This window comes from Penaeus chinensis, chromosome 8 (assembly GCF_019202785.1).
Source record: "Penaeus chinensis breed Huanghai No. 1 chromosome 8, ASM1920278v2, whole genome shotgun sequence".
Taxonomy (NCBI): Eukaryota; Metazoa; Arthropoda; class Malacostraca; order Decapoda; family Penaeidae; genus Penaeus; species Penaeus chinensis.
In genome coordinates this window covers 6,588,195-6,600,694 of record NC_061826.1, presented here as the reverse complement: position 1 = coordinate 6,600,694, position 12,500 = coordinate 6,588,195, and the positions used below count along the sequence as shown (strand labels likewise).

Below are 12,500 nucleotides of genomic sequence, written 5' to 3'. Positions count from 1 at the left end.
CTCTCTCTCTCTCTCTCTCTCTCTCTCTCTCTCCACATATACCCATGTAGTGTGTGTGTGTGTGTGTGTGTGTATATATATATATATATATATATATATATATATATATATATATATATAACTGTGTGTGTGTGTGTGTGTGTGTGTGTGTGTGTGTGTGTGTGTGTGTGTGTGTGTGTGTGTGTGAGTGCGTGTATAAAACTACTGTAACATAATGTGTAAGCACAAGGAAAAAACAAGCGTGTGCATGAGTATACGATATATGCGTGAGTAGACTTCCTAAGTACTGCCCTGACATACCAATTTTCCCCTCCCTCACGCCCTCAAGGTTGCACATAGGCTGAGGGCGCGGAAGGAGGAAATGCGATGCGATGAGATAATTGTTTTAGTGTAATACTTCTTTGCTTTACTTCCTGACATACACCTACACATACACATATACATACACACACATATACATACACATACACATACATACATACACATACACATATATATATAGAAAGAGAGCGATGTAAATAAATTATTTTATAAATCAATGAGTAAACAAATAAAAGGATAAATGATACATAAACATATCCCGACACAGTGCGTAATCAGGCTTCCCGGTCATAACTCTCTCCTGTTTCTCGTTCCAGGGTCTTCGCGTGTGACAGCCCAAGACCCGCCAGCCCAAGCGCCAGCCCAAGCGCCAGCCCCAACGCCACAAAGCTTCCAGCCCTTCTTCGGTTCCCCTTCGCCCTTCCCATTCCAGGGCTTTGCTGGATTCCCTGGCGCCCCGAATGCTTCCCCGAGGCCCCTGAACCCCTTTTTCGCAGGGACGTTTCATGGCCAACCGACTGGCAACCCCTTCTTGCCTCCACTCGTTGGGCCCAGCCAGCAGTTCGCCTTTCCAGCGCCATCAGGCTTCCCGGGGAGTGCCATTCCGGGGAGTGCCATTCCAGGGCCACAATTCCAAGGCTTCCCGGGATCTCCACAGGCAGGCAGACCTCCACCACAGGGTATAACAAGTGGCTTCCCAGGTCAGTTTAGCCATCCAGGCTCCTTCCAGATTCAGCCAAATCTTTCAGGTCAGTCCAGCTTCCCACCAGGAAGTTTCCCTGATACCTCTCCGATTACTCCACTTCGAGAGGTTCCAACCGGCTTCCCAGCGTCAGTGAATGATGCCCAGATCTCTGGACGCGGATTAGAATTTGGAAATGAAGATTTGGTGGGTCTCTCCAATGACAGTCCTACAACACAGGCGCCGATCTCCCCAGTGACGCCTTTATCCTCCCCTCCGACCACGCCTGCAACAAGTCCTCCAACCAGCACTGCAAGCCCAACCACAACCTCGACAACTTCGAAGCCTAGTACAACTCCACCCCCCACAACCACAACAACGTCAACAACCCCGCCACCCACAACTACAACTCCTCCGCCTACAACCACAACAAATCTTCCACCAACGACTACATCCACTACCACCTCCGCTTCCACAGCCCAACCAACCGTTTCAACCACTTCCACCACAACAGTTTCACCCCCCACTGCGGAGCACAAGAGTAGGACTCAGACTGGCAATTCTCTAGCATCTCGTCTACAGAACTTTGCACAACAAGCTTCAAACAACAGAGAAGAAGGAAAAGAGAAGGTTTTGTTTTCACGACCAAGTAGGACTCAAGATCAAGAATCTAGAAGAGAATCTGCATCAGGTGGTCAATCCTCACAAGATACCCTGTCAGAAGCACAAATGATTATGATTATGATCAAGCTACATCTGACAAAGAGTCACAACCTGCAGCTTCTCCAGCAGCCTCCACTACAACAACCCCTCAGCCAGTCTCTGTTAGCACTGAGAAAGCTAAGAAAAAGGAGAGAAAACCGCTTACCCGCACTCAGCAATTTTTGGAACGACTGCAAAAGCTTCGGCAAAGACGCCTCACATCAACAACAGGCAGACCGCGTCGTACAGAGCAAGAGCAGGACGATAACAATGTCCGGGATAATCAGGTGCCCCCTCGCAGAAGGACACCCCAAAGACAATCAGGAAGTAGCTTTGCCAGCCGTCTCAGAGACAGGGTTTTTGCATCGCGGCCACCGACTGGTGGTCGAAGAAACAGAATCAGTAATGATAAAAACTCCTCCTCAGATTTTCGAGCCACCAGACGACCGGTTATTATTAGCAGTTTTACAACTAAAAAACCTCTTACTATTAGGGAAAGACTTGAGCTTCACAGGCAAAATAATAGGTTTGTGCCAAAGCATCTGAGAACAACAACCAAACGAACAACAACCACTACACCACCTCCATCAACAACCACAACAACAACTACAACAGAAATTCCAAGCATAGCCACTGATGAAGATTATGATTATTTTACTGATTATGAGCCAGAGGCACCAGCTTTCAGAAGTCACAGAACGTGTCCCCACTACAACTACCACTCATAAAGTTCCTGTAACCAGAGTTGTAACTACAGAAAGAACAAACTCGAAGGTTCAAAGCATCAGGGAGAGGATTGCTGCCATGCTTGGGGCAAGTGGACTTGCAGGAAAGACTACAACTGAAGAAGTCCTGACCATCTTGGAGGAGGTAACAGTGAAACCACTGCTGACAACTGACACAGCCACTCAGTCCACTGTTACAGTGACAGACAATCCGGTTTTAATGGTTCACACAGATGAAGACTTTGAACCAACAGAAATGCCACTTGATGAAATTCTATCAACAATAATAGAAACTATTGCAACATCAGAGTTGCCACCGACTACCCAGGCACTGCATTCCTCTCAACCATCAGTCCCACAGACTACCCCAACTCCAGAATCTCTTCCATTTGTATCAGTATTTACATCAAATCCTGAAGTCTCGACCACGTCTAAGCCAGCAGCAATTGATGAAACTGAAATTCCTTTCTCGCACACAACACCAAAAGTTTTAACATCAACTGAACTGGAAGTAGATGAAACAAATCCTCCCTCAGGAACAGTCTCTGAATTTACTGATTCCACGGCTGCTGCACTTACAGCCGAGCATACAGAAACTCCTGAAACGGTTGCAGACACTTCGAAGCACTCCACGACAGAAGACCCTCTTGTCGAAGATTTAATTGCACAACTAGTTGCTGAAGGAATCATTACAGAAGTTAACTCTAAATCAGATGTCACTGTACCAGAGGTGAAGGAAGAACCTCTACCTGAGGAAACTCTTCCTAAGGAAACTCTTATTGAAGAAACTCTTATTGAGGAAACGGGACCTACAGATCTGGAAGTAACAAATGTGGAGAAAAATCCTGCAGCAGAAGTTCAACCAGTAATTTCCTTAGAAACCCAAATGCTTAACAAATTTGATATAGACACCGAAATATCAGAAAAAGAACACGAAATAATAGCTGTCAATCAGGCTGACATCACTGGAAGCCTTACCAAGTCAAATGAAAGTCATACAATCATTCCCGTTGATGAACATGTAATTAAGCCGACACTGGATGTGAATGATGAAAGCAAGGTTATGACAGATCTTTTGCTTGATCTTGAAGACCAAGCTGAAGTGGCTGGAGATAATCTTCAAGAACCTGAAAAACAAACTGAAATCACAGAACATTTTGTACAAATGACTGAAAATGTAGCTGATATCTCGACAGACTTCCAAAATCAAACTGATGCTCCTAAAGGACAAGAAGATCAAGTTGAGGTTATTGGAGAACCTGCACAAAGATCTGAAGATCTAGGAGAAGACACCTTAAGATCTGGAGACCAGGCTGATATGATGGCAAGTGTCACCGAAGAAGCCGAAGGTGAAGCTGAGGTTACAGAGGTTCCACAAGAACTAATGATTCAAGATGAAAATGATCTTAATCAAACCGCATTTGTGAGTGAACCTTTGAAAGACCCTGAATCTACGAAAGAGGCTATTGATGATCTTGATCCTATTGAAGGCTTCACAGATCTGCCAATTGCCACTGAAGAATTAGGACAAGTGGCTGAAGAGCAGATTAGTTTCACGGAAACTAGTATAGGATCTGAAAATCAAGAAGAGGTTACAGAAATTCCTGCAGAATTAAGTAGTGGTCAGCTGAGAGCAGGTGATCAAGCTATAGCAGCCGACACTATGACGATAGCAAATGAACAACAAATATTGGGAAATGAGCATGAAATGCTGAATGAAAATATAACAGAAATACCAGAAGATATAATTACTACTGAAACTGTTACTCCTGAGGACCTAACAGAAACAGACGGAAAACAAACAACGTTAATCGAAAACTTTGAATCAACAACAGAAAAGTCAATCGCCACTACAAGTCAAACACGGTTAACAGGAAGTCAGACAAGAACAACTCCACTTGCTGCAACTACCGAATCAACTTTGCTGACAGATGTTACAGATAATCCCACCACATTCCAAACTACCGAAGAAATAATTGCATCTGAACTGGAAACAGATCCTTTCGTAACACTGTCTGAGGATGCTGAATTGACAGTAGAGTTACTTACATCTACAGATTTACCACCTTCTACAACAACGGAAATTCCAACTACATCTAGACTGCCTTCATCCATAAAAATACCTGTATTATCAAACCGAACAACAACAACTATAAAACCATCCACAACAACTCAAAGATCTCCAGGGTTTAATCCATCCAGTCCCCGGGTATCAACTGTAAAAATGTTGGATACAACCACAAAATTCCAGAAAGGCACCACAACAGATTTACCACCGACCACAGTGCCTGAAAGTCAACTAGAGGATTATATCACCACTAATGATGATGCTCTTGAAACCCCACCTGCTGTTCACATCACTGAGGTACCAGTGCTGCAGGAAACCACAACACCAGGAGAAATAACACCAACAGAGGAGAACGAAGTTGACACTACACTTTCTATGAATCACTTACATATGCTGCTGCATAGCTTTGGCAGTACTTCCATTCGACCAGAACTTGCTGCAATGAACCGTGTGTTAGATTTTTCCCTCTCATCTACAGATCCAGTTGAACAGCTAGGACTGAACCACGAAGTTACTGGTATTCAGAACTTTGATTTTGACTATGATTTGGAAACTGCATCTACTGAGCAAGTAATTGTTACAACAAGCCTTCAGACTCCTACTTTCGCAGCACTGAGTTCTGATAATCGAAGAATACCAAGTGAAGAAGACACTACTAGTACTCAGGGCATCATGCTAACAGAAACTAATACACCAACTATATTGAATATGGAAGTGGCTGTATTAACAGTCTCTGAACCATACTCCAAAGTACAAAACTTCACTGAAGCCCCAGAAACTACCCAAAAGCCAATGAGTACTTCAACTACAGAAAGTTCGACGGTGGAAAATATTCCTGAAACTACTACTGAAACAGTCATTGATCTAATGGAAACTACCACCATCCCTCCAGTTACAACCACAGAGAAAATAGAAGTTCTTGAAATAAAAGAACCAGTAATAGCAAATAACAAATCAAATAATTCAGTTAAAACATTAACAAATCAACTCTCTACAACTGAGGGGACGACAACAGTTGAAGTCACTACTCCAACAACTTCCCCAGAAGAAAAAGAATCCAATGCTGAGACCAATGAAGAAGTTTCAGTAGGCAATACAGCTTTGTCAAGAGAAGATAGAGAAAGACAGAGGCTTGCATGGTTGAGGAAGAACAGTGGAAAAGATGGAGAGCAGCCAAGGCCCAGGCAACTTCAATCAACCCAAAGAAGGACCTCTGTCCCTCTTGGTAACATCCGATCAACTGCAGAGAGACCTGCATCTTCTGCCACTGGAAGGAGGCTTAGTTTGAGTGAGTTATTAAGTCAGAGAGCTTCCCCAACAGGAAATACTGCAAAAACAAGTAACTCACAGAGGGAGAATGATATACCAACATCCACCTCCACTACAACTCGACCTCCAAGGGTTGATTCACAAACAGTAAAAGTAGATTTAGAACCTATTGTTATTAAAGAAACCCAACCTCAGCCCGTTACTGAACAAGCACCTAACCCTAAAAATGGAGCGAAACAAAGTGAAGCACTAAGAAGGTTCTTAGAGTTAAACAAACAGATGCTTAAAGCTTTGGCTGACAAGAAAACGGGTACTACTGATGAGCCTACCACAACATCATCTCCTGAGCAAAGCAATACAAGACCAAAGTTTACTACAAGGACGCCACCACGTCTTGACAAATTCAGAGCCCTAACAGAAAGCACAGTGAATTCAAATGATAATGAAGAATCGTCCACAACAAACGTTATACCAAAGAACAGAGTAACAAACCCAGTGGCTTCTACTAGGGAAGACAATACACTGGGATTCCAGCCACGCCCTAGTACATTCCTCAGACCTGTGGCTAGTCCAAAGCCCTCTGAAGCATCTTCCAATGACCGTCCTGTTCAAAGAGTCAGACCAGCATTCATTAGTCCTCCACCCTCAACTAGCTCTCGCAGTGACCCTCCTAGTCTTCCTGAGAGTAGAACTGATAATACAGCCACACGCACTAGATCTCGACTCCCACCACCTATTCGTCGTCCTCGTCCGAGCATACCAGGAAGGAGGCCAGGTGGTCCCATAGAGCAAAATGTACCTCGTCCCTTAACAGCTCGTCCTACCCGCTTTGAAAATCCCTCAGAAAAACAAAATGAAAAAGTGGCACCTTTACTTAGTCAAGAATCTGTCTCAGAATCAGTTGCTGAGGCAGACAAGGAGCCAGTACAACCACCTAGGAGGTTTGGGTCTTCAACATCAGCTCCAAGAAGAAATCAATTCACAACCCCTAGAGGACGCAGAAAAGGTTTTAGAAAGAGGGTACAAAATAACAGGGTTAGCACACCAAGAAGGAGAAAGCCAACAGCCATTCCAAGGTTTACAACGGAGTTTGAGGAAGTAACAACAAACATACCTACAACTACAGTCCCAGAATTTACAACACTTCCACAGGAAGAGGACGTAACCATTTCAGGTTTTGAGCACACCACTCAGAACTTCTTTGACACAACATTAAGATCTGATTTGGAGAGAACAACTTTTTCTCCAGAGGAAGAAACCACATTACAAGAATTCTCTTCTGTCACCTCTCGAGGAAGAGTTAGGTTTGAGAACAGGCACAGACCAACACCGCTTCCTAGAATTACAGAGCGTCCTCGCCATCGGTCAACCTTGGCAAGCAAAGTGGCTGCTTTCTCCAACAATGAAGATGCTACAGTCCAACCTGTCACACGACCTCTGAAACCTGATACCCCAGAACCACCAAAACCTTCATCCACATTCAAACCTTTTGAATTTGAAACTTCTGCTACTACAATTTCTCCAACACGGTTTTTCACAGAATCCCCCTCAGCTGGTGGAATTTCCACCTTCACTGGCTTTGATTTTGATACAACACCTCCAACTACATTTGCTGAAGATTTTGAAGAATCAACTCAGTCATCTGCAGATAGATTTGTAAATTCTCAAAACTTTGTCCACACTACCTTTTCTCCATTTGGTGATGATAACCAAAAACAGTCAATTTTCCCAAAGCTACATCAGACAACAAGCAGCAGTCATATATCAAGACCCTCACACAGCAGTGACTTAGATGAAGCATTCTTCGCAGAGGAAGACCCACCCTTCTTTAATAGGAAAGAATCGGAAACTTTCCCTCCTGTTTTCCCAATAGCCACACCATCAAATCCCTTCTTTGGAGAAATCCAGGAAACAGGAACTTTCCCGCCTGATGACTTTTTCCACAAGGAAACGAAAGAAACTGAAACTTTCCCACCAGCCTTCCCAATTACAACTCCAGAAAACCCTTTCTTCGGTGAAATAAAAGATGCAGATGCATTCCCACCATCACTGACAATCACACCACCATCAAATTCATTCTTTGTCAATGACCAGGATACCACAACTTTTTCACCTAATTTTGCAACAACTGTAAGGCCTAACTTTGAATTTGACAAAAAACAAGAGGTAGAAACTACACTGCCTCCTTTCCAGACAACAGTCCCACCCAACACCGTCACACCTAGGATAATTGTTGTTGCTCTTCCAATCCTGAATCAGGCCCCTGCCTCTCCAAGCAATAGTAATCACTTACCACCAGTGTCTTCACCCCAGTCACCGGTTAGTGAAAGAGTGGTATCTCCAGTAAATCAAGAATCCTCATCTCCCTTCCCTGATGTCATTCCTCCTCAGACCGACAAGCCACTGGGACATGTCCAGGTGACCTCAGAAGCAGGATTTATCCCTCGAGAAGTTCATCGTCCTTCAACACTTGCAGGCGGAGTGAAGATCACAGCAGAGCAAGGCTTCATTCCAAGGGATGTGGTACTGCAACCACCACCATCACCGCCACCACAACCAGACCAAACACATACAACTTTCACACTTCAAAATGATAATGGCAGATCTGGAACACTCCGTGGTTCTGGACATATTGAATTTGTGAATGATCATGATGTTTCTAGTCAAGGTTCATTTAGCAGCTCTCCATCAACGACTACTCAGGTTCCATCTCGCCCAGTGATTACAGTAGATAGTTTACTAACTTTTCTTGGAAATGACTCTAACAGCAACAATGAGAGGGTGGTGCCTAAAAGGCCTAGTCTCTCTCTAACTCCAACAACTAACCCGCCATCTACTATTGGCACTACTTTATTTACCCCTAATTTCAAACTTCAGTCAACAAGGTTCTTCAATCAAAGGAATGAGACTCCTAGTATCTCTCCTAAATTCTCTGTACCAACGACAATTTCTCCACCTCTCAAGTCTATCCTACCCTCTCCCCTTTTGGATGGTCGCCCTATAATTCATGATGAATTTTTCAATGCTCCAGTAAGAGGTTTTGCTCCTCCTACCACTTTGCTCCCTCCTGAAAACCCATCTACAAGACAGTCTATCCTCCTGAGGCCCTTGGAAAGCCTAACTCCACCATCTGCTCCCTTTACCCCCTCTACCCCTTCTCCAGGTAGTCCACCTACACAAACTAACTTTCAACAAAACCGAGGTGGTAGTCCCCTGCGACCATTCCTGCCACCCTCACCTACTACATCTAGACCGAGAACATCTACTCTGGCAGGCATACTCAGCACTTTGATCAACAAAAAGCCAACAACCACAGAACAATCAACAACTAAATTCCCCACAACACCCCCACAACCTTTCACAACCCAAGATCCCATCATTGTCCCAACCACAGACCCACCCTTCTCAAATCAGTTGGGTACAGGGCCCCCAGCACCAGCCAGTATCCAGCCACCTTTTGGCAACAAGGATCACAGCACTGGCTCCGAACCCTTAAAACCCTTCGATGACGATAGAAACCACTTGTCCCACCAAGCGCCAGTTATCCCAACAAGAACTGGTGATGCCAACCTCCCCAGTAGAAGCAATGGCCAAGATTCCAGCAGGCTTCCTTCACCCTCCAGCAGGCCGGGTCCCCCATCACTCGAGTCCATACCCTCCCAGAATGCCTTCGATGGGCAAGGTGACATCCGCTTCTCTGTCCAACCATCTTCAAATAAGGACAGCCCATCAGAGGGGTCTGCGGACGCCCCACCTGCCCTCACGCCTTCCCAATTCCCATCTTCGGTGAGCAATAGCCTACCTCCCTTCCCTTCATCCTCCAATCCCAATCCAAATCCTCTAATCAAGTTCCCCTCGAGACCCTCTGGCGACAGACCAGTCTTAATTTCCTCCAACCGTCCATCAGGTGCAATTTTAGACAACAAGTCCTCATCCTCAGCCGATCCTATGCTGCTTCATACAACGATTAAACCCCGTCCTGATTCCCTGCCAGGCCATATGCAAGATGGAGATAGTGCCTTCTTCTTCTTGTCTATGGATGGCCACGTGACCACTCACAGCACACCAGCTTTTGTCCCTAATAGTCAATCCTCCTCCTCAAGCACTCATAACCAGTCACCCTTCAGCAACAATAACAATCAGCTTTTTGATAATAGCCAACCACAGCTTTCTAACAATAAAAACAGACCGCCAGTTTCAAATGGTAACACACAGTCAATATTCTCCTCTGATAACATTAACAACCAAACACAGTTCTCAAATGACAGGCAGTCATCTTTTGATAACAAACAGTCTCCATTTAACACTGATAACAGACACTCGCCATTTGATGACAGGCAACCACAATTCGGTAACAATAACAAACAACCACAGTTTGGCAGTGATAACAGACCACCATTTGGCAATGATAACAGACCTCAGTTTGGCAACGATAACAGACCACAGTCTGACAGTGATAACAGACCACAGTTTGGCAACGATAACAGACCACAGTTTGGCAATGATAACAGACCACAGTTTGGCAATGATAACAGACCACAGTTTGGCAATGATAACAAACCACAATTTGGCGACGATAACAGACCACAGTTTGCAAATGATGACAGACCACAGTTTGGCAGTGATAACAGACCACAGTTTGGCAATGATAACAGACCACAGTTTGGCAGTGATAACAGACCACAGTTTGGCAATGATAACAGACCACAGTTTGGCAATGATAACAGACCTCAGTTTGGCAATGATAACAGACCACAGTCTGACAGTGATAACAGACCACAGTTTGGCAATGATAACAGACCACAGTTTGGCAATGATAACAGACCACAGTTTGGCAATGATAACAGACCACAGTTTGGCAATGATAACAGACCACAGTCTGACAGTGATAACAGACCACAGTTTGGCAGTGATAACAGACCACAGTTTGGCAATGATAACAGACCACAGTTTGGCAATGATAACAGACCACAGTTTGGCAGTGATAACAGACCACAGTTTGGCAGTGATAACAGACCACAGTTTGGCAATGATAACAGACCACAGTTTGGTAATGATAACAGACCACAGTTTGGCAATGATAACAGACCACAGTTTGGCAATGATAACAGACCACAGTTTGGCAATGATAACAGACCACAGTCTGACAGTGATAACAGACCACAGTTTGGCAGTGATAACAGACCACAGTTTGGCAGTGATAACAGACCACAGTTTGGCAATGATAACAGACCACAGTTTGGTAATGATAACAGACCACAGTTTGGCAATGAAAACAGACCACAGTTTAGCAATGATAACAGACCACAGTTTGGCAATGAAAACAGACCACAGTTTGGCAATGATAACAGACCACAGTTTGGCAATGATAACAGACCACAGTTTGGCAATGATAACAGACCACAGTTTGGCAGTGATAACAGACCACAGTTTAGTAATGATAAGAGACCACAATTTGTTAGCGAGACTAGACCACAACCTGGTAATAATAGACAACCACAGTTTGAAAATGATGGCAAACAACCATTCACCACTAATGAGGACAGACAATCACAATCTCATAATGATAAGAAACAGTCATTTGGCAATGATGACCAACAACCAGTCCACGGTGATAACAGACAACACTTCAGTAATGATAACAGACAGACTCATGGCAATAACCAACCATCATTTTCCAATGAAAACAAATTCCCATTCTCTGACAAAAAACAGTCACCTTTTGTTAACGGTGAATCACCACCTCCCAAGCAGAATAATCAGCAAACACTCACTAACAATAACCAACAGTTTACCACCAACAATCAGTCTCCGTCAACCACAGGCCAAATTTTAACCGATAACAGACCATTCACCAGTTCCGAGAACCAGTCATCTAACAAAAACAGACAGTCACATGAGCCAAATACATTTTCTGCCATTGTTAACCAATCATCTTCAAGTGGTGAGTCAGGTAATACACCAGATATTTCATCTGTACCTAATGTCAGTGAATCTTTTACCCAAAACAATGATGACTCAACACCTTCCGACAACATTCAGCCCCTGATTGTAACTACACCTGAACCAGTTGTCCCTCAGACCAATCAGCCAGTCACTGAAACAAGTAATGATTCACCTGCAAATAAACAGTCCTTCATTGTAACTACCACCAAAACACCAGTCTCTGGCAGCAGGAAGCCTTCCATTACATCTAGTGCTGGATCATCTGCAACAAACCCTAATCAGCCTTTCATTATAACCAACACTGAGTCATCAGTTCCCAATAATGACCAAATCTTATTTGGTGGTAATGATTCACCAATTGTGCACAATAACCAACCATTCATTGTAACTTCCACTGACTCACCCTTCATTATCACCAACACGGACTCGACTATCCTCGGCACTAACCAGCCCTTCATCATAAACAGTGAATCCCCAATCCAAAGTACCCATCAGCCATTTATAACTACCTCTGAGGCCCCATTCCAAGACAGTGGAGCATTAGTCACAACTGATAGTGCATTGGATGGAGATCCTACAACATCTAGGGATGATTTGTTTGCCGACATCGTCAGTAACTCTCCCTTCACCTTCCACAACAGCAATCCACACTTTCAGGGTAAACCTTTCATAGAAACGACATTCATCACAGACGACGGCTCATTAATTAGCTCGGTAGACAACCCAATTTTCCCAAGCAACATTGACGGACTTTTCTTTGACACCAATACCCAGTTGCCTTTTACAA

The 12,500-nt window shown here is 44.1% G+C and overlaps 2 protein-coding genes across 3 annotated transcripts in view; both read left to right on the top strand.

Moving 5' to 3' along the window:
* LOC125028130 (mucin-2-like) overlaps positions 1 to 2,265 on the top strand; it is a 58,051-nt gene extending 55,786 nt beyond the window's left edge. For both annotated transcript variants that reach the window (XM_047617474.1, XM_047617475.1), the window contains one exon: positions 639 to 2,265. In XM_047617474.1, the coding sequence (XP_047473430.1) occupies positions 639 to 2,251 (1,613 nt within the window). In that variant the 3' untranslated portion in view covers positions 2,252 to 2,265. The remainder of the gene's footprint in view (positions 1 to 638) is intronic.
* Positions 2,266 to 2,341: 76 nt separating this feature from the next.
* Positions 2,342 to 12,500, top strand: part of LOC125028129 (mucin-5AC-like) — a 15,747-nt gene continuing 5,588 nt past the window's right edge. Inside the window, exon 1 of the mRNA XM_047617473.1 lies at positions 2,342 to 8,470. Within this exon, the coding sequence (XP_047473429.1) occupies positions 2,342 to 8,470 (6,129 nt within the window). The remainder of the gene's footprint in view (positions 8,471 to 12,500) is intronic.